Source organism: Borostomias antarcticus (genome assembly GCF_949987555.1).
Source record: "Borostomias antarcticus genome assembly, chromosome: 22".
Lineage (NCBI taxonomy): Eukaryota > Metazoa > Chordata > Actinopteri > Stomiiformes > Stomiidae > Borostomias > Borostomias antarcticus.
Window position 1 is genome coordinate 15,763,593 of NC_140255.1, and position 26,231 is coordinate 15,789,823.

At 49.4% G+C, this 26,231-nt stretch overlaps 1 protein-coding gene across 1 annotated transcript in view; it reads right to left on the reverse strand.

Moving 5' to 3' along the window:
* baiap2b (BAR/IMD domain containing adaptor protein 2b) overlaps positions 1–26,231 on the reverse strand; it is a gene marked incomplete at both ends in the record, with an annotated part of 53,331 nt that overhangs the window by 14,122 nt on the left and 12,978 nt on the right. Inside the window, 5 exons of the mRNA XM_084455819.1 lie at positions 3,467–3,604; positions 4,951–5,022; positions 5,571–5,632; positions 19,737–19,823; positions 23,804–23,879. Coding sequence (XP_084311945.1) covers positions 3,467–3,604; positions 4,951–5,022; positions 5,571–5,632; positions 19,737–19,823; positions 23,804–23,879 — 435 coding nt within the window. The remainder of the gene's footprint in view (positions 1–3,466; positions 3,605–4,950; positions 5,023–5,570; positions 5,633–19,736; positions 19,824–23,803; positions 23,880–26,231) is intronic.

Below are 26,231 nucleotides of genomic sequence, written 5' to 3' on the forward strand. Positions count from 1 at the left end.
TCCACCCCCCCTCTCCCTCTATCCACCACCCCTCTCTCTCTCTCTCCCTCTATCCTCCACCCTCTCTCTCTCTCCCTCTATCCACCCCCCCTCTCCCTCTATCCACCACCCCTCTCTCTCTCTCTCCCTCTATCCACCACCCCTCTCTCTCTCTCCCTCTATCCACCACCCCTCTCTCTCTCTCCCTCTATCCACCACCCCTCTCTCTCTCTCCCTCTATCCACCACCCCTCTCTCTCTCTCTCTCTCCCTCTATCCACCACCCCTCTCTCTCTCTCTCCCTCTATCCTCCACCTCCTCTCTCTCTCTCTCTCCCTCTATCCTCCACCCCCTCTCTCTCTCTCCCTCTATCCTCCACCACCCCTCTCTCTCTCTCCCTCTATCCACCACCCCTCTCTCTCTCTCCTCCACCACCCCTCTCTCTCTCTCTCCCTCTATCCACCACCCCTCTCTCTCTCTCTCCCTCTATCCTCCACCCCTCTCTCTCTCTCTCCCTCTATCCTCCACCCCCCCTCTCTCTCTCTCTCCCTCTATCCTCAACCCCTCTCTCTCTCTCTCCCTCTATCCACCACCCGTCTCTCTCTCTCTCTCTCCCTCCATCCTCCACCCCCTCTCTCTCTCTCTCCCCCTCTATCCACCACCCCTCTCTCTCTCTCCCTCCATCCTCCACCCCCTCTCTCTCTCTCTCCCTCTATCCTCCACCCCCTCTCTCTCTCTCCCTCTATCCTCCACCCCCCTTCTCTCTCTCTCCCTCTATCCACCACCCCTCTATCCTCCACCACCCCTCTCTCTCTCTCCCTCTATCCTCCACCCCTCTCTCTCTCTCTCCCTCTATCCTCCACCCCTCTCTCTCTCTCCCTCTATCCTCCACCCCTCTCTCTCTCCCTCTATCCTCCACCCCCTCTCTCTCTCTCCCTCTATCCTCGACCCCCTCTCTCTCTCTCCCTCTATCCCCCACCCCCTCTCTCTCTCTCCCTCTATCCTCCACCCCTCTCTCTCTCTCCCTCTATCCTCCACCCCCTCTCTCTCTCTCTCCCTCTATCCTCCACCCCCTCTCTCTCTCTCTCTCTATCCACCACCCCTCTCTCCGTCTCTGACGCTGTCTCTCTCTCTCTCTATCCTCCACCCACACACGTTCTGATGTTGGTACTAGCGTCAGAGCAGATGTACTAACATCCACACTGACGTCATTCCACTAAATTAGATAGATTAGACACAGATTAGACACAGATTAGACACAGACAGACAGACAGACAGACAAGACAGACAGACAAGACAGACAGACATAGACGGATTATGAAATGATGGGCCCCTGGGCACAGACACGTAACGAGCCCTCCACCCATTTCATTTATCGACATTTTGAATTTGCCCAATGAGACGGCATCCAATTTGAAGATGATTTGAGAAAACTCACAAAAAAAACAGCTTTACCCAGCTCAGTTTTGACTCGATATACCAGTGGTGATGTAACAGCTACCTGGTCCGGGCCATGACTATTTCCTAGGTTGACCAGCAACATTCCCAGCCCAGGAGCACCAGGGAGATGAGGGAGATTGCATTATGACCCCCCCCTCCCCAAGGCAATCAGTGAGCTGTTATTGGACATTATTAAAGGATAGAGTGGAAGCAGGGTGGACTAGCGAGGAGGGAGCTTTCAGACTTCAACGCCTGTCACACACACACACACACACGCAGAAAGTGATAACACGGGTAACAAACAAACTTGTCCCAGCCAGCCTCTCGTCCACATTAGTGCACATACAATGTCACAGCAGGGAGCCTGCTAGCACGCCAGGCACAACGCACTTCCTGGATCTAATAATAGCTGCTAAGATGCTGTAAACACACACACACACACACACACACACACATGCGCATGTACCCCATGCAAATTGGAGCTAACTTCTACAGCACAGAACTACGTTGCGTATGTAGCCTCCAGCAGGGGGGACCTCCTCTCGCCCCCCCCATTCAGAGCCATTAGAGACCCAGGGGAGCGTCGTGGTCTGGAGGGGCGACCCCGCGGCTTACAGCTCCACTTATCGATTTACGAAACGAGCCAACAAGCCCCTTTCATGCTCAGCTTCTCTCTGCGGCAAGACTAACAATTACACAATACGTACTCTCCAGCTGTTCCTAGGAGACTCCTTCTCTCCATCCCTCCCTCCACCATCCCTTCATCTCTCCATCCCTCCCTCCACCATTCCTTCATCTCTCCATCCCTCCCTCCCACCATCCATTGTGGAGGTGTGCATTAATGTATGTATGTATGTATGTATGTATGTATGTATGTATGTATGTATGTATGTATGTATGTATGTATGTATGTATGTATGTGTATAACTAGAAATATAACTAGAAATATCTATACAGCCTGTATGTATGTATGTATGTATGTATGTATTGAAGAGGTGACACATCACAGAGCAGGCCTTCCCATTGTTTAGAAATGAGGAGGAGTAGGATGCTATGTTACGGTATCCCAGCAGCCTCTGCGTTTGCCCCGTGTTGTGTAAGCCTGGTCCCCCACCGCAGGAGAGGTGTGTGTGTGTGTGGGGGGGGGGGCACGCAGCTACACACCCCACCACAGCACCTATCTGTGGACGAGGGAAGCCCCACGTCGTTACCCAACTCAAACACCGACAGTGACTACAGAGTAGTATAGACGGTTTGGACTGGTGCCATTTTAAAGGAAGAACTGCATGGTGCCAAAATGATTCAAGTGGCTAGAAATTCTGTTCTACCTCAAAAACCCACCTGTTCCTGTCCTTGTGAGTCCTTGACTGTGAAGTCTGAGTATTTGAGGAAGAAACTCAGGGAGACATGTTTATCTCTGGCACTGTGTGTGCGTGTGCGTGTGTCCTTGCCGTTGCTGAGTCTGGGGGTCCAGAGGAGGGGGGATGGGGGATGGGGGCGCTTTGGGGGGGTCCCTACCCTGCTCAGCTCAGCACATCAGCTCCAGCCGTGATCACAGACCACAAATCCCACTTTGAACCACAAATCCTTTCAAGTGAAGAGATGAGTTTCTCTCTCCGGCTGAATCAAAGCTGCCAGCTAGAAGACGGCTGCCTTCTGGCTTTAAGATGAAATGACTGACAGACCATAATTGATCCAAATAAACACAGAGCATGCAAACCCACTCTTGGATTTGATAGGCCGGCTATCCCCCTGCTGGGCTGTAGCCAATGGGATTGTATTTTGCCGCCGACCTTTTGACCCCGCCAGCTGTGACCTCCACAGGCAAGCCACCCAGTCAAGGTCACCATGGAACCATGCAAACCTGGAGCCCTCCGTTACATTACACACGCACACATACACACACATGTGCGTGCACGCACACGCGCGCACACATACTCACCCGCGCGCACGCACACACACAGATATACGAGAACACACCTCATGTCTACATTACACACAAACACACACGAGCGCACATCTCACGTCTCCATTAACTGCCCACTCACCTGCATCTCCTTGTCTCCGTACTTGGAGGGGTTCTTGCTGCCCTGGCTCTTCCTGCGGAGCTTCTTAAGCTCGGCCTGGCACTTCTCCAGACTCTCCCCTTTGCTCTTGTGCTCCATCTGGTACTTCTTCAGCGCCGCCTGTAGGGGTCACTGTTCAGTCAGCAGCTCACAGCAACCGGGACTAAAATTGTGCCATACAGTACTGTAACCCTTCTGACACCGCACCGTTTTAAAACTTCCCCAACCTCCTGGGCCACCTGCAGTCTGGCGGGCGGAGTCGGACGACAGGAGGGCCCAGGGATGATGCAATCACCCCCTCCCCCCTCCATCACTCCCTCCCTCCCTCCCTCCCTCAGCTCAGGCCTCTGACACGCTGCTCCTTCCAAAGTCAAAGTCCACCCGCTTTTGTCTCTCACTCATTGACACCTGCCAAGCACTCCGTGACATGTGTTAAATAAATCCCTTCATTTTCCGTGTGATGGAGAAAAGGAAATGTGTGTTTAAATGAGTTCTCAGAGCTGAAAGAACAGAGCGTTCCGCTGTGCAGACAGTTCCAATTATCTTTTATGACCGATCAGATAATACCTTTAATTTCCGGGACGGTACTCTTTGGAACAAATTCAAAACATCCAAAATCTCTAGAAATGTATTTAATCCTTTAAAAAAAATCATAAAATTAGTCTAGACAGGCGAGTATTTGATGTAACTTCATTGCAGTGGCTATGATTACACCCGGGCATGAAGAAGAGTGAGTGAGAGAGAGCAGCATGCATTCCATCTCCCAATGATGGCTTTAAGAGAAAGTGGATCATATCCCAGCAATGCTCCTCCTCTGGGAGGCCTGGCTAGAGGGAAGTGGGGTTAAATGCAGTCTGTCAAGACTCTCTAAATGTGTCCCTCTCTTCAGAACACACACGCTGCACATACAGTAGGGGTGCCGGCACACAATTACATAAGCCCAAACAAACCTGTCTTTCTGAGGAATAGCTAGCCGGCTTGCTGAGCGGGAACCAAAAGCAAGTTAAGGCTTAAAGCAGCAAACGAGTTTTCAGCTTGTGTTGATTTTAGCGGCACCTGTGGACAAAAGCGGTAGTGTTTTTCCGGAAAGACGACTGCATTTCCCATGAGCGCCACCACTTCCTGTTGTAAAGATCTCTTGCCTAGCGTGAGCTGCCAGCATTCGTTGTGGAAGCCAGCAAAAAGAACAACGTTAAAGTACTTGTCAGGATGACTAGCGACGAGGTAAATAAATAGTTTTGTCCTTACTGGTCGACCTGACCAGCTGACTGGATTCTAAGAATAATAGAAACAGCCAATCTTCTTGTTGATGGCCGCATTCACTAATGTAGACTATTTTATAACCAGTCAAAAAAACTCCTTGTTGCTGCTTTAAGGCTTAGCTGGCCCAGCTCACAGCTTTGGGCTTGTTCTTGTCTTTGGGGATGGAAGATGTGAAGGTGGACCATTGGGGAAAGGACACTTACGTTCAGGTAGCGCGCGTCCAGCTCCACCTTCTTCTCCAGCTCCGTCAGCAGCTCATTGTGGAAAGACTTCAGCTAGGAGACGGAGGTCACAGAGAGTTGAACATGAAACGCATGCGCACGCTCACACGCACACAACACATTAAACTAGATGCGTTCTCTCACCACAGACAGGGCACTGTAAGCTTCTTCACAAAGGCCAAACCAGTTGATTGTTGTCATTAACATAGCTGGCTTAATATCAACAAAAACAACTTGTCATGTTTGCAAACTGTCACACTCAAAGGATTATGGGTGGTTGTCTGGTATGAGTCTCAATGAGCACATGCTGTGAGGCCCTCCGATGATTGAAGAAATCCACAACAGCTCCATCCCAAGATTACAAAAACAATTACAGCAAGGTTCTTGTTTTTGTAGATTACAAAAACAAGAACCCTTCCTTTAATACTGTACATAAAAGACCTTTAGCAAAGGCGTTCAGCCTATTCATTCCTCTCCTATGTTTGTTTTAATGCTGTCAGTTTGAGTGTGTGTGTTGGGGGGGGGGGCTTCTCCTTCTCCTCCTCTTCCACCCATTCTCTTCCTCCTCCTCCACCTTCTATTCCTCCTCCTCCTGTGCTCACCATATCTTCAAGCTGCATCTGTATCTGTCTGTGGACCTCGGCCATCTGGAACAGCACGTCCCCTGTGGGGGGGGGGAAGAGAGAGAGAGAGAGAGAGAGAGAGAGAGAGAGAGAGAGAGAGAGAGAGAGAGAGAGAGAGAGAGAGAGAGAGAGAGAGAGAGAACTGATATCAAATCCTCCCATGGCCTCTGAGGGCAACATCAACGTGCAAACAGAAGACCATGCAGCAACACCGAACACAGGACAGACAGGTGGATGGACACGAGGGAGAGGACACAGGAGGAGGGGTGGACATGATGCAGACCAAACTCAAAACAATCAACAGAATACACAGTAATAAGTAGACAGAGCCAAACAGACAATGAAAGAACATCATGACTTGAACAAGATCTAAACTCAAGCCAGCTTTATTTGCAAATAATATTAAAAACTAAAATAAAGCAAGGTATTCAAAATAGATCATTGTAATCAAAATGTAGATTTATTGTATTATATCCATGGTACCGTTAGCTCATATTATTACTGTAATTCAATGAAACACACCAACACTGCATGAGAAAATTAAATAAATAAATAAATACACAATTCAATAGTAAAAGACACTTTTACTGAAAAATAGACATACTTTTACTGAAAAAATACATACTTGTACTTAAACATGACAGAAAAATTAAATAAGTTATGAAATTTAATTTAATTTTCTGAATTAAATTAAAACTAAATAAAAATAAAATAAAACCAAGAGAAAACCGGAGAAAAAGAAAAAGAGACAAAGTAAAGCGTAAAGTAAAAGGTGACGCATGCAGCCAGGGAGACGCGTGTCATTATAAGATACCTACATGCTGCCTCTTCTGAATATGCATTGTAAAGAAAAAAAGGAACAAAAGATCTAGTTTGAGCAAAGAACAGAAGGGTAGAGACCTGGAGAGACAGAGATAGATCAACCTATCCCCAGCAGGATCACAGACACAAACAATCAGCCAGCCAGCCAGTCAGCCACTCAGTCAGCGAGCCAGTCAGTCAGCCAGTCAGCCAGCCAACCAGCCAGCCAGCCAGTCAGCCAGCCAGTCAGTCAGTCAGCCAGCCAGTCAGCCAGCCAGTCAGTCAGTCAGTCAGTCAGTCAGTCAGTCAGGCTTTCCAGCTACGCCACTACAGACTGAGGGATACTTTACTTACTGTACTGACTTACTCGTATAAATACTCTATAATTACTAAGTATGACCAATGCCACGAAACCCATTCTATTCCAAACGAGACCCCTGATCTCTTACTGATGTCCTCCCGGCCCGCTGTGAGTAGTGGCCAGCGGTCCTCTGAGCCCTGGGCTGGACAGGACTGGACCTGGGGAACGTGTTCCCTTCCATGCTGTGTTACTGATGGTAGAGGCCTTCTACAAAAATGAGATAACAGCATAAAGCAGCGTATCACTAGTGCCAAGACCATCTTGCTGCGTCTCAAATGGGAAGGGGAGGTCTTCCTTCCGGGCCTTCCTACCAGCCTCTCATCTCAGATCCGCAACAACAGCATTTAATGGAGAACAGTCACACACGCACGCACGCACGCACACGCACACGCACAATGGGGAATTTGGGTAAAGAACACAGCTGCACACACTCAAGACTTTGATGAACTTTACACACATACTGTAAACGTGCGCAAAAGTACTCCCTTCGAAGGGCCCTCCGTAACGGTTGTTTTCGAAGTGAACAAGTGATGGTCACTTTTGCTCCCTTTACTCCCACAACTCTTGCGACGTCTCTGGTCAATAATTTATCAACAAATATGGTGGACGTTGAGGCGACAGTAATTTGGCAACCAAGCTTAAAGGTTCGTTTAAAGCTTAAAGGACATTGTAGCTGAATCTGCCAGTCGGATTTTTTTTTTTTTTAGCAGATATCTAGTTACATCATGATTGAACTAGCCATCGGCAGTTTTATGTTGTGTGTGTGGTAATTATTCAGTTTGACGAATTTACGATGTAGCTAGCTAACTAGCTAGCTTGGTTAGCGATGAGAGATGGAACCCCAGCCCGGCTCATATTGATCAAGAGACAGACACACGCATGCACGCGCGCGCGCACGCACACACACGCACACACACACGCCTGCAGTGGACCTATACTCTGGTCTGCCTCTTCTCCTACACAGTATTAGGACACTTACTAACAACCAATGGGAACAAAAATGGAGATGTACTGTAACAGGTCCGCCCTATCCCCCTGACTTCCTGGATATGGTTATGTATCGTTTTATCTGGACTGATCTGAATCGCCCCTCCCCCTTTCTCTCTCTCTCCCTCCCTCCCTCCCTCCCTCCCTCTCTATCTCTCTCCCTCCCTCCATATCTCTCTCCCTCCCTCCATATCTCCCTCCCTCCTCTCCCCCTATCTGTCCCTCTCTCTCTCTCTCCTTCCCAGCAGGCCAGTTAAGCTGCTTACCAATACTCAGCGTACATCTTAGCATCTGAGGCTCAGAGAGGCGGAAGCATTGTTGTCTGTTCTTAGCGGCGCTGGATCAATTAAAGAATGCACAATTACGGACACTAAAGCTGATTTTGTCAAGGCAGGGCCCAAGGGGGATCGATCGTAAAGCATCGCCCTCAGATGTCTGCTGGTCAGAATCTAAGTTTTAGCACAGGACGCACGCACACACACACACACACACACACACACGTGTCTGCGTGTGTGTTGCTTTGTGTTTTTATCTCTCTCTCCTTCGGTTTGTCTTGCTATAGAGACTCTCAGACTCAAACCTGGGACGGTAGGTAGCCCAGTGGTAAGAGCCGGACCGTACCAGGCCACCAAAAACATAGTAAGTTTTGGAAAAACTTTGGATAAAAGCGTCTGCTAAATGAACTGGCTGTAAACCAGACCGGCCAGTTATGCTAGAGGAGACCGTAGCCCCAGGAGAGACCTCAGCCCCAGGAGAGACCTCAGCCCCAGCCCTGGCCTCCACACCCCTGACAAGTCTACAGCTAATACCACAGGCAGGCACTAGTGAAGTTGACCTTGCTTGTACTGTAGGGACTGTTGTCTGGCCTAGAGGGGGGGGGGGAGGAGAGAGGGAGAAGGAAAGAGAGAGAGAAAGGGGGAGAGGGAGAGAGAGAGAAAGGGAAAAGGAGAGAGAGATATAGAGAGAGAGCAGGCCCATTACAGTGCCTGAGGGCCCCAAGGCCAGTGCTCGCAGTCTCTGCAGGGAGACGCTGGGTCTGGAGACGCGGAGTCCGGGGGATGCAGCCTTAAACGCCAGCTTCAGCACATCACACGCAGCCTGGAGGGTGTATGAAGGAAGCTGTGCGGTGTGTGTTTCTGCTGGGACGGTTTGCGCGAGCAAACAGAGGGAGTTGTAGTCCCCAGCAGGCTGCAGTGTAAACAACCAGGAGCCTCAGAGAGATTCTGTCTGCATGCATGCGCACGCATGACAAAAATACACAAGCGCACACACACACACACACACTCACACACAAACACACCTCCCCGTAGAGACCGGTTTTGCTATAATATATAATTGGTTGGGGAACTCTCCGTTGGTAACTGTTTGGAAAAGGGCAGGCACTTTCAAAAATACTTGGTAGGTGATTGGATGAACCATCACGCGCTAACTTCAACCGCTCCTCGCATCATCACACCTAAACCCGCCCAGCGTAGCCGTTTGTATTTCAAATTCCTCAGAACCAACGCCGATTGGCGAGATCGTTTTCTGATCTGGCACAAACGGACATCTACAGAGAGTAACGTGGGCTCGCGAAAATCTGGGATAACGGTAGTACTCCCGTCGTCCCCACATGGTGCTCCCCAGTAGCCTGTCCCCGTCCGGACCGCGTCCCGCCACTTAAAGCCGCCTGTGTCTTCCAATCTACAGCGCTGTACATGTCAGGTGGCCCCCAGACACGCTTGACATCTTTAGTGTACACAGCATTGAAAAGAAAAATGAATTAGCTGCAGCGGATCGATGGGGACCGACAGCCATACATAATCATTACAGAGAGGCAGATGTGGGGTGAGGGGGGCAAAATGGAGATTGATTATTCCAGACCACAGATGCTAGCAGCAGCGTGTGTACGCGTGTATGCGTGCGTGCGTGTGTGTCCGTGGGACAGAGACTGATGGCTTTGGCCTGCGTGTCGTATCAAGTGGTCGTATCAGTGGCCAGCTGGAGCCACCTAATAGGCTCTCTGGCCGGTCCTTCCCGACCTCTGATGGTCCCACTGTGAGTAATCGTCCCATGAAGAGGTGTTCTACATGGCTCCCCTTCACTACCGCCTGTCCATCACTCTACACATACACCACCCAGGACATACACCACCCAGGACATACACCATCCAGGACATACACCACCCAGGACATACACCACCCAGGACATACACCACCCAGGACATACACCACTCAGGACATACACCACCCAGGACATACACCACCCAGGACATACACCACTCAGGACATACACCACCCAGGACATACACCACCCAGGACATACACCACTCAGGACATACACCACCCAGGACATACAGTACACCACTCAGGACATACACCACTCTGTAACGTGTGTTATGTTGAATTAAATAGTTTGACGTCGCAACAACCGTCAAGGAGAATCATGTTATAAGGAAGGTGCAATTGTAAATGTAGTGAAATATTCATCTAGTTCAGGGGTTCCCAACCTTCCTTCCCCAGAGCCCACTAACTTACACCTAATGGAATTTGCGCCCCCCCCCCCCCTCCCCCCAAATCACTGTGAAGTCCAGTCTGTCTGTGTTTGTACAGTAAATTCAATCAGGTGTAAGTTAGGGTACAATGAAGCGCCTCGCAAGTGTAGCAGTAATATTCATGTTGACACGATTCATAGTCTCCGATTAATTTCTTGAATTTATATGGAATTGTCGTGCTGTAAATACAAGACTTTTTGACCCTTCATCAGATATGATCATGTATTTTGTAAAAATTCCTGTGTGACATGTCAATAACATGATTCTCTGTCGTGCTAATATTAAGGCCTCAAATTGTCTGGGGCCTGGCGCCCCCCCTGCGATTGTTGGCCGACCTAGTTCATCAAGTTAGCTGTGGAGGTCGATGGTGTCTGAGCTCTCTGTTTATTGTTTATTTAGGATCCCCATTCGTTGTTGCCTCAGTAACAACTATTCCCCCTGACGTCCGTACAAAAAATAAGACAAGACAAAACAAACATCACATTATGTACAAACCACACTATCAATAAAACAAAATGGAAGAAAAAGTAAGAGACAATAAGCTCGCCACAGCAGCCAGACAGGCTGTAATGGGACAGGAGCCTGGAGGGGTAAAAACCATCTGAAAACAAAAGCGCTTGTGTGTACACACACTTTATAATGGAGGTCACCTGGCTCTGGCCCGGCTGTCGTCTCTAGTTCCTCCTCGGGGGGGGAAAGCGCTGGGATGTGGTTTCTCAATGCCGGGGGGGCCTGGAGGGAGGCTTCAGAGGGGGGTGGTAGTAGTGGGGGGGGTCTATGACAGTACGGTGCCAAGTGAGCCTCAAAACAGTCGCTGGGTGAGAATAAGGCTGAGATTAAGGGAAGAGGGGAGCTGGGGAGTCTGTGACAGGCACTATTAACGTGACTGCTGTAGCCATTTCCCAACCATGGTTTAACAATGAATCCCACAGAGAAACACCTGGAGAACGCTTGCTTGGTCAACAACAAACACTGCTAAGAGCTTAGAGCTTCTCATTCCGTACTTCTTCTCAAATTGTGTCTACACACACACACACAAAGGTAAGGCATCACGGCCACACCCTTGATCTAGTGATTACAAAGGGCCTGACTATGGCTGTCTCCTCTATCAGTGACCTCGCTCTCTCCCAACATTTCTTCTTCACTGCATTGGTTCATAAAGTCAAAAGTAGTACTGAACGCATTGTCAACAAACATTATCTTAACTCTGCAGTAGCTGATAGTTTTAGAGAAATAATTAACACAAACAGTTTAGCAACTCCAGAAGTGGAGCCCTTGCATAATATTGAAGACTTAGCAACCACCTTTAACACCAAAGTAAGGGCAGGCTTGGATTCTGTAGCACCTATTAAATTGAAAAGGGTTACAGACAACCATTAAGCTCCATGGAGGAATGAGGAAATTAACCAACTAAAAAGAACCTGCAGAAGATCTGAGTGTATATGGAGAAAGACCAAGCTGCAGGTTTACCATGATATTCTCAAAGAACATCTTTCTGCCTTTAATAAGGCAATAAGAAATGCAAGGAAAGACCACTTCTCAAAATTGATATCAACCAAAATAATTCAAGAGTACTCTTCAACGATTGATAGCTTAATAAATCCTGCCATAAAAACACAGGATAACCTGCTCTCTACCTCCAAATGTGAGGAATTTGTCTGGTTTCTAAACTAGAAAAGGCCACTCCACTTATACATTCAACAACTGTAGCCTACATGCTGACGACATGCATCGTGGGCGTAGGTCTGCCCGAGTGCATTATTATTATTTTTATCTATTCTATTTATTTCTCATCTCTACCATACTTTCTATTTTATCTGTTCTATCCCATTGTGATGTACCTATTTGATTTATTCCGTTTACACTATTTATCTCATTAGAATAAAAGTAACCATTATACAGTAAGCTGTGACAAACGTTAAACTTGGTATTGGCCCCCTGTGTTTTGTAGCTATGCTAGCTTTAGCCCGTGTTCTGTAACTATGCTAACTTTAGCACCTGTGTTCTGTTAGCTATGCTAGCTTTAGCCCCTGTGTACTGTACAGTAGCTATGCTAGCTTTAGCCCGTGTACTGTAGGCTAGCTATGCTAGCACTGTCCCATGTAGCTTTGTTAACGTCACGGCTTTCATGGAACGAGGGTGTGACTGAAGCCTAATAATGAGACAAACATCACATAACCCTCGTCTGCATCACTTCTTTCTTTCTTTCTTTCTCTTTTTCTTCCTTCCTCTCTCCCCCTCCTTCCTCTAACATGCCTTCACCTTTCCCATCTCTCACCACACCTCTGATTGCTTTACCGTGTCTCCCTCTCCTTCCCTCCATCTCTTCTCCTGCTCTCTCTACCCCTCTCTACCCTTCTCTCTTTCTAATGTACCTCTCTCTCTTTCTTTCTCTCTCTCTCTCTCTACCCCCCACTCTCTCCCTCCTTCTCTGTCTCTAGCCACACTAATTACCCAGGCCTGCTGGAGTAGGGGGGCCAGAGGCTGCCATGCCCAGGACCACCTACCTCATCTGGGGCTTTCATCTCCACCACACCTGCCTCCTCTGGTTCTCCCTCTCTCTCTCTCCCTCCCTCTCTCTCTACCCCCCTCGCTCTCTCTCTCCTTCATCCAGAGGAAGAGTATCTTATTCTCTTCAATACCACACAGCATTTATTAAAGTTAATCTTATCTCATCTTACATTGTACTGTAGCTATTTGATATCAGAAGATTAAAATTAAACGTTCCACACATTAGTGGATGTACTTTGGAACCTCCCATCGTGAAGATGGGAGATCTGCTGCAGGGGGATGAGTGTGGGAGGGAGTCTGAAAACTTTTTATATGGTGATGGGGGTGGAGGGGACTCCGCTGAAAGAGTGCTCTCGCTGCAGTTTCCCTCTACACAGTGCAAGCGCCGGCAGAATCCTGATGTGGCTGAGCTTGGGGGGGAGCCTCCTCCCGCTGGGGTCAACGGAGGTCAGAGCCCTTTCCTTCAGGCTTCACACAACGCCAGGACCACTGAAGAACCTGGGGGGATTGTGTGTGTGTTTGTGTGTGTGTGTGTGTGTGTTTCTTGAATTGTCTAGCCCTATTACTGTATATTTGATTCCCCGCTGTAATGTAATTTGTGGAATCAAATAAAGTATTCAAGTGCGTGCTTATATCTTTGTCTTTAAGTGTCCTCTGTCCTCGTCCATATCAAAACATTTTCCTAATCCCTTTTTCATCAACTGTTTTGCACCTTCCTTCTCCCCTCAACTGCAATTATGGAGTTGGTGTGTTTTCATCTGCTGGCAGAGTGGAGCGGAGGCGTTCCTCTGCTATTATCACCCGGAGGAGGAAGCTCAGTCATTTAACAGACAAAAATGAAGAAGAAATTATACTGCATAGTCCGCTGATGAATATCAAACCGTGGGCAGAGAGAAAAAAAACAAACAGCTGTTCGTGCCCTTCTGACCCCTCAGAATGTCCTCCTCCTCACTTTGTCTCTCTTGTCTGTAGCCTACCTGGCGAGAAATTACTTTTTCCGGTGTGTTCCATCTGCGCAGGCATGCTAGCCGTCCTTCATCCACCAGCACAGCGCTAACATGCTCAGTCTGACTCCATTACAAAAAGGATCATCGTTTCCTGGAACTCAGATCCGTGTGTAACTCGACTTTAAAAAAAAGTTTTAAGGATATGGGTGCTGCTCGGAAATGTGCCCCCCCCCCCTCCACCCTGACGAAGGGATGAATTAATTGGAGCCAAATTGGGAGATTGATTCCCTATGGGAGACGTAACGTCCCGTGGCATGCTAAGACCAGAGGAGGTCCTGGTTTGGGCCGGTCTTCGCAGACACGCTTGATGGGCGACAGAGAGAGGACCGCTGACAGCGGCTAGAAGTGACGTCCCGCGCGACACAGAAGCGACGGGTGACACCGTAAACAAAAATGAGAAAAGTCAAAGTGCCAGGATACAGGGGAGGATATGGGACGGCAGGGGGAAACGGCGTCTGAGAGAATCAATCGACATCATATCGCTGCGTTTTTAGAACATGACGGTCTTCCAATGCTGGCTTAATGATGGGACTGAATACCGGATCAAAACGCCAAGGACTAGCCTGGCTACCCCCCAATACGGGGTCTGGAAAGGCTCTCGTCCAAAGTGATTTTGCAGTTGGAATTCCAATCAGGCCAATCAGCGTCCTTTGAATGCGATGTCAAATTCTGTGATTGGTTGGAGGGATGAACAAAATCGCTGAGGACTGCCTCTTCAGGAAAAACGGCTGCAATGGAAGCCTGTTCAGACAGAATAATGAAGTGGAACGAAATGAGAATTCAGTCAGTGTCAGGCTAGCCAAGGACATTGTCACAGCTGAAATGTGCATGACGCCGACAATGCCTGATGACCGACATCCTTATATGGGCGGGGGAGGGGGGTGGAAGTGCAGCTTCTCCTTCCTCGTTTCCCAGCTGGCGTAGATGTATTCAGCATGCAGAAGACAAGACGGTGCCTTTCTGAGCTCTGGTGACATCACAGCCATTTTAGGACTGCGCTCTCTTTGAGCGTCGAATCCCCTCTCTCCTCCTCTCTCCCTCTCTCTTCAGAACAGCTCCGTCAAGGCATGTGCGTGCATGTCTGATATCGTGTTTGGTTTCGTGCGGGTTTGATCTATTTTTTAGCTGTGTATGCAGTGGCTAGAGAGTGTTTTCCCAGGACTGAATCAGAGAGAGAGAGAGAGGGAGGAAGAGAGAAGGAGGGAGGGAGAGATGAGGGAGGGAAAGAGAGAGAGGCAGAGAGGAAGGGAGGGAGAGGGAGTGAGTGAGTGAGAGATGGAGGGTGAGAGAGAGAGGAAGGGAGAGAGTGAGAGAGAGGGAGGGAGGGAGAGAGAGAGGGAGGGAGAGGGAGAGAGAGGGAGGGAGAGAGAGAGGGAGAGAGGGAGGGAGGGAGGGAGAGGAGGGAGAGAGAGAGAGAGAGAGGAGGAGGGAGAGAGGGGGCGGTCTGCCTCTCACCTCTGCTGCAGTGAACAGTCACTGCATGTTCAATCCTCCTGAAAAGAGAGACGGAGGAGAGAAATCCTGCTGCCTCCCTGGTGGTCCGCCGGTGTGTGAGCCAGAGACAAACAACTTCCTGGTGGGAAGGAACGGTGCCGAGTCACTCGCACTGGTTTGTATTCTGGTCAGGGAGCAGCAGCAATGCTTTCCTATGCAGCCACAAACCCTATGATTAAATGAAATTACCCCAAAAATAACAAGTTTGAGTGTGTGTGTGTGTGTACGTGTGTGTATGTATGCATGTGTGTCTCCCTCAGTCCGGTGTCATTTCCGGTGTGAGTGGGAAGCTATACTGGGCAGGAGAGCCACAGGGGGGCCAGATAGCCATCATTATAATCATTATAATCAGCGGAGGAAGCTGCCCCAGCGTGAATGCCAGTGGTGTTGAAATGACCCCTGGTCCTCGTTAATGAACCCTCCAGCCTCGACTGCCAGGGCCTGAGACCCGCTCCACACGCGCCAGCTGAAAACACTGATACTGCAGGTACTGGTATGTTCACTAAGTTGAACATATTCTGAGATAGATCACACACACACACGCGCACATGCACACACTCAAACTGACCTCACCATGAACTTCCACATACCGCCCATAATCCTTTGGGTGTGACAGTTCCGATGACAGTCCTTTCACACCACGTGTTGAAAATAAGACAGCTATGTTACGGGCACACACACAAACACACACCGTCAGTCTTGAGCGCAAATTGAAAATAGTAGATTGGAGAAACTAATACTGTAGCTCTGAGGAAGGTTCTTAGCCGAAACGCGTCAGTGTTCTGTCAGAATAAATGATGAGAATTTTTGTCTGGATTTCATTTTAATGTGTACTGCTGTCTGTTCTTTTCTATGAAAAGACAGCCCTGCTGTCCAGATGGTAGGAGAGTGTGTGTGTGTTGTGTGTGTGTGTGTGTGTGTGTGATGGGAAAACTTGTTGGAGTGTTTTCGGCAGAGATTTGTGGCAGCCGCTGGTATTTTGGTCCCCTTGTAGGCAGACCTCGAACTGACTATTCACAAAATAGTCATATTTTGTAGTCAAAGTCCATGTCCTGTGAGAAGAGTGAACAGCTCTGAATCTTTGAAGCCCTTTTTTGCTCTGCTTAGTGAGTTCAGGTGTACCAACATTCCCAGAAGCATATCTTCTTCAGATATTTTCAATGTTTTCAATGTATAAGACATAATTCGAAAGCTTAGTCTAAACTTCCATAATCTGTAAAGAACTGAAAAACAACCTTGCCCTACACGGGGGACCAAATCACCAGCGGCTGTCACACTTCCCAGCGGCACTTTGTGCTGTGAACTATTTCTTGTGTGGATTATAACTGTGTTTTCACTGGATTTCCATGAGATGAAGGCAGAAGAGAAGGTGGACCTCTAAATCGCTTTCATTTTCAAAGAGCATAAATTAAGATATTAATTGAATATTTTTAGACCAGATTATAAAGTGTCTTTAATCAAAACATGTTAATGACTACTTATCCAATACAAGAAATATTACCTGCTTGATTGCCAGTTCATCAGTGATAATGTTATAATCCCCTGTGCTCTGTAATCTCTTCCAAAACGTCTATGGCCGCCCTGCCCAACTACAGTATCCTCTCCTCAGCCTCATCCCTTCATCCTCCTCTCCTTCATCCTCCTCTCCTTCATCCTCATCTGCCTTCTTATCTGGGTGTATCTGTTGCTGTAATCCTAAAGACAGATTAACTGCAGTTCAATGCTGGGACTGAACTGGTCTCTGCAGTAATAAGGTAGGTAAGGGGGTGTGAGGCGACCAGTCACTCACTGCAGGAACTCTTCTCCAGAACAGAACCTGTTCTCACTGCAAGAACTCTCTTCTAGAACCGAAGCTGTTTGAAGTCCAGGCTCTGCCTCATCCATCCATCCCCTCTGCAGAAACGTCATTATACTAACGCAAGAAAAGCCATGCCCTCCATTTGAGCAAATCTATCCTGGATGCACATCAATTGCAGACTAAGAGGTGCAGCCCAACTAAGCATATACTTAACCCCGGCGATGCCCCCCCCACCTCCCTCATCCTCCCCCTCTCCGTTTGCCATCATCGCCCTGGCCACTGCTACACTACAGCCTCTGGCAGGCATGTGTTGGTGTGTGTGTGTGTGTGTGTGTGTGTGTGTGTGTGTGTGTGTGGTTGGGTGTGTGCGCGCGTGTGGACACACTCACTCTTTCCAATGCCAGCCACAGTAGAGAATCATAGGGTTTGCGGATTATGAAAGTGAGCAGGCTGGGAAATCGTTTCTGCTTCATGCCACAGCTCTCCCTCTCTATATCTCTCTCTCCCTCCGTCTGTCTCCCTCCCTCTCCCTCCCTCTCTCTCCCTCTCTCTCCCACCACACTCACAACAGTCAAACTGACTCAGTCCCACCACACTAACAGTCCAACTGACTCAGTCCTACCACACTAACAGTCCAACTGACTCAGTCCCACCACACTAACAGTCCAATTAACCCCATAATGGCCGGTCTGTACTGAAGAAAAGCTTTGTTCTCAGCTGCCGTTGATCTGTAACTGACTGAGCTATAACTGACTGAGCTGTAACTGACTGAGCTGTAACCGACTGATCTGTAACTGACTGATCTGTAACTGACTGAGCTGTAACTGACTGAGCTGTAACTGACTGAGCTGTAACTGACTGAGCTGTAACCGACTGAGCTGTAACTGACTGAAGAAACAGTGCTGGATAGAAGGATGAGGAAATAAGGAATAATTAGCATAGGTGTTACAAATCAAAAAAGAGAAATATATCCACAATATTACACACACAGACACAGACACAGACACACACAAAATCTGCATGGGTACAAACAAGACTAAGGAGGCTGAGCAGAGTCAGTTCTAGACCATGATTACATGTGGAGACTTCATCCATCTGGCCGGTCATTGAGAGCTGAGTTACACTGGAGTATGACACTACTGACATAATGGGCTTTATTACACGTCTCTCTGAAATATTCAATTCTGACTGGACAATTGATACATCGACAAAACAATTATCAACAAATAAGAGCCCTTCCATGTGCGTTACAACGAATCTGGCTTTTATTTTTTCGATAACGACCGGCTGGCCATACGTGATCCCTTACTAAACTGCTCAGCTTGGGTGAGGCACACAGACCCAGCAGAACAGAACATGTACTGTACACACAGCTAGGGAAGATGAAGGGAAGATGAGAGCTAAGGAAGTGTGGTGGGGGGGGGGGGGCAAAAAAGGTTCCGCCATGAATAATGAATGTACAGACAGCTTTTAAATCCATCTCCCTCTGAGATCTGTCTCTTCTCCTCATCCCTCCCTCCCACCCTCATCCTCTGCTTCCGTCCTTAGTCGCGATCTAGAGCCACATCCGACTGACAGCGTAGCGGGCCACAGAGATACTGCTGTGATTCAGACTGACAGCGTAGCGGGCCACAGAGATACTGCTGTGATTCAGACAGACAGCAGGACTTTAGTGCAAGCTGGTCACATACCCCACGGCAGGAGACCGACTGTGTCTCCTATTCCAAAGACAGACAGCTCTGCTCGTTAAGAGAGAGCCAACCTGCTGACATCCTACCTGTTTACCATGCCGGACCCCCCGAACCCCTTCAACACCTACAGCTTATTATACGAACCCTTCGACACCCACATATTATTATACGAACCCTTTGACACCTACATCTTGAACCCTTCGACACTTACAGCTTATTATACGAAGCCTTCAACACCTACAGCTTATTATACTCACTTATTCTCTAATCAGACTGGTGAGCAGAACCAGGTCGATACAAACTAAACTGCTCCACACACACACACACACACACACACAACGACGACTATGAGACGGTTAGGTGAGGCTGAGAATAAATGAATGTGTAATGAAATGCATGTGTACTGTGAGTTTTAATATTGTATACTACAGGCGTATGCATATCTTGCATAGTTTCCTATTCTTGCACTTTGCCTTCAGCACTAGATTATGCTCTTAGTCACTTGTTTTAGAAAGGAGATGCACTTGTGAGTTCTGGCAAATAGTACATTGGCTTTTCCTATGTAAAATGCAATTATATTAAATCGCTGTGGACAAAGGCATTAGGTAAATGACTATTGTAATGTAAATGTAATGTTTTATCTGAATTAATTTAAATATATTCAGATACTCTGGGATATAATATAACAATTGCTAAAGAGCATGATTCATTAACAGCTGAATTTAGGGGAACGAAAGATAACAAAATAAAGCGTCCCCATAACAAATATCTGAAACTAATTGACAAATGTGATTGCCTTGGCGGAATTTGTCACTATGGACATAGGCAGTGTGTGTGTGTGTGTGTCCACTTTTAGGCTGGTGACCGGCCGTTTCTGCTCACACCGCATTCACACCCCCTGTCTCCCTGCAACCCCTCTCCAGCCCACTGGGGGCAGTGTAGCCACACAACTAAGAACTCACCAAGATCCTTAGAGCCTTGACTTTCGCTGGCCATCTCGCCCATCCTCACCAGAGCGTCGAAGTAGCCCTTTGCAGCAAATGTCACACCTGGAAACATGGGAAGCATTGGGGCGTCAGATCAGGGGAGCGGAGTAGAAATGTTGGAGAAGTCTTCACCTCTCCCCTGTGGAGCCAGCAGGTTACGGCTGGACATGGGGAAGGACTAATAGAGACTCAGGAGGAAAGAACTACAGGAGTGACTAATGGATAGAAGCTGGATGGAAACTACTAGAACCACAGACCAGAGAGAGAGAGAAACCACTTTCACCCACTATGAAGCATGAATGACTACAGTGGTGTCTTAACGGGGCAAAGTCGACTATCGGACACAAACTACAGAATGTAGCTACAAACCATCATCAGGAACATAAAAAGACCGAGTTATTCCCCAACTTTCCATGTGGACTAGATTAGCATAGTAGCCACCCTGCTAGCATATTCTGCTACTAATGCTAATCTAGATCCGATGTGCTCCTGCACCCTCTGTTGCCCATCGTGTCCATGGCCACACAGGGACATACTGTCACACTGGCTTCCGCTGCATAGTCATTGCATGGCAATGACTCCCGGTCAGGGGGTTAGCCGCACGGGGAGCCAACGTTAGCGTCATTAGGAGAGGAACGTTGTCCAGTAAATATGGAGCCGGCTTCAAGGCGGCCATGTTCATGACTGCCAGTGCTTCATCTACCCTTGGTGGTCTAAACAAGCACACACAAAATGGATCTTTTCCCAAAAAATGTTTTCCGCTTTGGAAGATCAGCAATAGAAATTGTATTTCATGCCACCAGCCAAGCACTCCCCTGCAATCCTGAGGGGTTTGAAATATTGATTGAAGTATTGCATTTGAAGTAGATGGCAGTCCTGTCTACTGTTAAATCACTTTTTTTCTCCTCGTGGAAAAACACTCTGAAAAGAAATCAGATGGACGGCCATCAACAGAGCGGCTGGACGTCTGCCTCAGTCGACTGCTCTGCTCCATGGAGGATGGAACTGTGTGTCCGCTCTGCTCGCAATCATTTCCTGGAAAAATACCTCCACTCCCTGCCTTTTATCCCCAGAGTCCATACTAGCCAGGAAACAAAGCCACACTGCCAAGACTCCACAGAACAACAAAAGCCCATTCCCAAGTGTCCCACACCGACACTTGAGCGATGATGACTTCCAGACGGAGAGACCCTCTCCAGACCCTTCCTGAGCTCGGCTACATGTCCCTGTGTGGGACGAGAGAGTGAGGGTGAGGGGGCCAGAGGTGTGGGCGAGGTGAGCCTCTGGGCTCCGGAGCGCGGTGGGGGGGGGGGGGGGGGGGTGTAGGCTACACATGGATGGATGGACTAATTTAGCCGTGTTCAGAGATCCCGACCAGAGTGGTCAGGTAAGGCTCGACTGTCTTGGTCAAATCTGAGAGCTTCGCAGTCTGTGATTGGGTAACGGGGTGTGACGGGGGTGTTACTTTCACTGAGGAGGATTAGGAGTGACATGAAGCTGATATTGAACAGGGCTGAGGCCTTATTCCTCCCACCTATTCCACAGTACGTGGAGAGCGCTCGCTTAGAGGGGTAAAACCGGTCTAAACCGGCTAAGCTGCGGCTTGATAACGTGTACATCCATTCATCTTCTACTCCCTCTCCGCCAACCCACTCCTCTCTCCACCAAGCCTCTCTCAGCCTTTATCAAATCCCTTCTTACTTCTCTCTCTCCATCTCTCTCTCTCTCCATCAAGCCTTCCTCCGCTTTTATGGAATCCCTCATTACTCCTCCAGGTTCTCCCTCGCAGAGTTCCCTCCTCCCCACCTGCAAGACGACGCCTAATAGGGTTGCGTGACGTCGCCCCACCCCCGTATCTCTCTCTCTCTCTCTCTCTCTCCTCTCCCACAGCTCATTGATAAACAAGGAGAAATACCTGTCTGTCTCCAACAGTGATACACAGAGGAAATACCTGTCTGTATTCAACAGTGATACACAAGAGGAAATACCTGTCTGTCACCAACAGTGATACACAGGGGAAATACCTGTCTGTCTCCAACAGTGATACACAGAGGAAATACCTGTCTGTCTCCAACAGTGATACACAGGGGAAATACCTGTCTGTCTCCAACAGTGATACACGGAGGAAATACCTGTCTACCACACTGCTATAGCTACAGGAGAATCTCCACCCACTGCATTCAAGCACCGGATCCTACTATAAGCCAAGCCAAGCCCTAACATTTTCACACCGAACAAAGAAACAAAAAAGCGGTCCTACAATGACAGCCAGCAGGCTCCCTCTACCTCCAGTCCCCCTCCCCCCAGGCTGTGTTCTCTGCCCGACTCTGAGAGCTGCCGTGCCGCCTCCGCCATGCCAGCCTCAGCCCCCGGTCCCTGCATGCGCCCGCCTGGCATTGACGTAGTGTAATCCCCACTCGGGGAGCAGCCTGGCTATTTTTAGCCCGATCTATCAGACTACACTGAGGCCTCCTTTATTGGCCTCCAGGGCCTCCCAGTCTTTCCTGCGTCCCCGCCTCCCTCCCTCCCTCCCTTGTTCTTCTCCTCCTCTCTCTCTCTCTCTCTTTCTTCCCTCGATGCAGGGAGGGGTGACCTCTGAATCGCTCACACTGCGGCGTAAGGGGAAAAGGAAAAACCTTTCTTAAACCGTTGTTCGTGGCCGTCCGTGAGGATTGCCATCCTTGGGCTAGTATACACTAGGCTCAGTGTGCTTTTTGTAGTCACGAGGTACTCTCACTGAAACTTGTATTAGAATTCTTCGGTGTTCAACGACAATGAAGTGACAAGCTCTCCTGTCCTGATCCTGAAGTTGTAAGTGTCGACAAATCGAGAGAGGAAATGCATAGGATTGGAAGAAAACGTAACGGTCAGGTAATTTAAACGTCACACCCGGGCCGATAATAGACGCCTCCCGTCTGCGTCTCATGTCAGTCCGTCATGCGTCGTAATGCAGACGAATAGCTGGGCTATGTTGCCTGCTACCAAAAAGGCCACCGCTAGAGGAGGGTGGTTGAACTCTCCCCTCCGCCCCGGCTTGCCCTGGATACCCGTTCTGCCCCCCCACCTCCACCCAGCAGGGGACCAGGCTTATTCTCAGGGCTCCACCTGTCCTACTTCTCACTGGCGTCCGCTCTACTTACGACTCCCCTTCTCCTCCCAAAGGAGGTCTACACAGAATCCACCTCTCTCCCTCCGTCTCGGACCCAGCACCTACAGTAGTGCACTTCAGATATATACCTCCCCCCTCTGAGACCATTACCTATGAACTGACACGCAGGTGAGCGCGCGCGCGCGCACACACACACACACACACACACACACACACACACACACACACACACACACAGACCTGAAACCCATCACTTACAATATCAACCTCACACTCGCACACACAGAGACCAGATATAGCCTCAACCATCACCATCCCCCGGGTTGTGACTGAACAACAAAATTAAAAGGACTTGGAAACCGAACATGCGAAGATGAGGGATGTAGGGGGTTAGGAGGAAGAGGAGGAGGAAGAGGAACATTCTAGACGCAACACAGGAGTCCGCACATAGGGAACACAAACATCACAAACATCAGACAAAACACCTGAAACATTAACAACAACAGTCCTGAGCATCAGAGAAGAAATATCCAAATTGAGAACGTGTTGCTTTTTAAATCTACAAAAGGGCAACTGACGGCTTCTCCTTCAGGGACTTTGGCGTGTCCAAACGGAAGAATCTCACTAGAGCTGTTAGTTCAAAAAGCACTTCAGTTCAGCCCCCCCCCACCTCTCCAGTCATTCCTTGGCCCTCAGAGCGGAGAGAGGACTGTCCCAGGAGAGAGGACTGTCCCAGGGGAGAGGACTGTCCCAGGAACATTGGCTACAGCAGAGACACCAACGCCCGGACGATATCTCTGGTATCTGAGCTCTTTTCTACCGCCGGGTGTACTGGAGGATCCGAATCTAAAACGTGGATGTAAAAGCATCGACGATCTGGCCTTTTCGCCCGGTCGTCTAGAGACAGAGCAGAGGAGGAGGAGGGTGTACTCACTGGACAGGGCCTTCTCGTAGCTCTTCCCCATGGCCACGAAATTCCTCAGGCATGGGTTGAACTGCTCCATGATCGACTGCAAAGACAAAACGGCACACTGGTTAGTCGGCACGAGCGGTAGAGACAGCCTCACAGTGCTCTGACCTACTGAGCGCTCACACACACACACTCATTAACACACACTCACACACGCGTGCGCACGCCACATTAAAGAGCACGCGGCTCCGACTAGCAGGCACACACATGCATGCGCACAACTCACTCTCTCATCTAAACCAACCAGGGGAGAGCATGTGATTCATTCAAAACTCAACACCCTGGAGGGAAAAGAGGGGGTAAGGTGGAGAGAAAGAGACAGAAAGAGACACAGAAAGAGACAGAGACAGAAAGAGACACAGAGACAGAAAGAGACACAGAAAGAAAGAAGAAAAGAAGGAAAGAAGGAATGAAAGAATGAAAGAAAGAGAGAAGAAGGAAGGAGAGAGAGAGAAGAGTGTAATTGTTCACCACTGCCCACCATCATAACCAGCCCTGTGCCTCAGCCCTCCTCTGCCTGTGGGCATGGCATCAGAGCCCGGGCTCAGCGGCAGACCTGGCGCCCTTGCCCTCGCCCTCACCGCCCCCGCTCGCCCCCCGCTCCCGCTCGCCCCCCCCCCGCTTGCTCAACTGTGTCACGCCGCTCGTGCTAATTGCTTTTTTTGTGGAACAGGAGCATCCAAGGAGAGGAGAGAGAGTGGGAGGGAGGGATGGAGGGAGGGAGGGAGGGAGGGGGAGGACAGGAGACAGGTACAGAGGGATCAGTGGGTTGGAACGTGATGGAGATACTGGCACCATCAGGATTGCGGGTTCGATTCCTGCATGGGCGGATTTAGGTAGCAGCATCTCCGAACTGAGCATGTTGACTGGGAAAGGAACGCTAATGAGCAGTATGCAAGACAGTGACTGAGGGAGTAGTGTGTGTGTGTGTGTGTGCGTGCGTGCGTGTGTGTACGCGTGTTTTGTCTGCTAGCGCTCTGGGATCCACACCAATTACCCAGGCCTGCTGGAGTAGGGGGGCCAGAGGCTGCCATGTCCAGGACCACCTACCTCATCTGGGGCTTTCATCTCCACCACACCTGCCTCCTCTGGTTCTCTCTCTCCTTCTCCCTCCCCCTCTCCCTCTCTCTCTCTACCCACATACAAATAAACACTGCTCTAATGAGACGACAGGTGTGTAGGTGTGCGGTGTGTGTGTGTCTGAGGACAAGAGGTGAATGTACACGCGCACAGAGGAGAAGCAGAGGAGTGTATAATGTATCCCCCGCACACTCTCCCATTTTCTCTCTCCCTCACTGTGTAGGAGAAGTGAGTCAGCCTCCACCACAGTCCAGCCTGCCCTGAACTAGATCATCTGTAACAGTACCAGAGCACCCCCCCCCCCCCATCTAACAGTACCAGAGCACCCCCTCCATCTGTAACAGTACCAGAGCACCCCCCCCCCCATCTAACAGTACCAGAGCACCCCCTCCATCTGTAACAGTACCAGAGCACCCCCCCCCCCATCTAACAGTACCAGAGCACCCCCTCCATCTGTAACAGTACCAGAGCACCCCCCCCCCCATCTAACAGTACCAGAGCACCCCCTCCCTCCCTCTCCATCCATCCATCCCTTCATGCCACAGCGGTCAGACTCAGACGGAAGAGGAGAGGACATGAACAGGGAGGAGAGGAGCAGTGGAGGAGGAGGAGAGGAGGAGGAGGGATGTAGGAGGAGGGGTGGGGGAGGAGAGGAGGTGAGGAGGGATCGAGGAGGTGAGGGGAGGAGGAGTTCATCTGAGGTTGGGAGAGATCTATCCCTGCAGTGCCAGCGTGCGAGGGACACCTGCTAATGCCGCCCTGCGCCCGACGCTGGCCGACGGTCACCTTGGCACCCCGGCGTTCAGATGGCGCAGGAAGGGAGAGGGACAGCACTGACAAGAGGAGGAACCAGACAGGGGGGTTTGCAGAGGGAGGGTGAGTTGGGCGAGTGACAGGCCTTGATGTGAGCTAGTCAGAAAGGTAATAAGATGAAGAGATTGTAATAAGATGAAGAGATTGTAATAAGATGAACAGATTGTAATAAGATGAAGAGATTGTAATAAGATGAAGAGATTAAAAATGCGGTAGATCGGGTCTGACGCCGTTCAGGAAGGCCCGGCGTAAACATTTACGCTTATGGGCGCCATCAAAGCCAGAGCATCGCACATTCACCCGCTATGACACTTAATGCAATAAATGAGAACACACTGCGCACACACACACACACACACACACACACACACACTTCAAACAAAGGGAAATGGGGCTAGTGTATACGCATTCCTAGGGAGAAAACGACCTCACTCTACCCCCTCTCCATCTCCGTCTCTGCGTATCAGACATCGCATAAGACGCCGCCTGCTAAACAAAC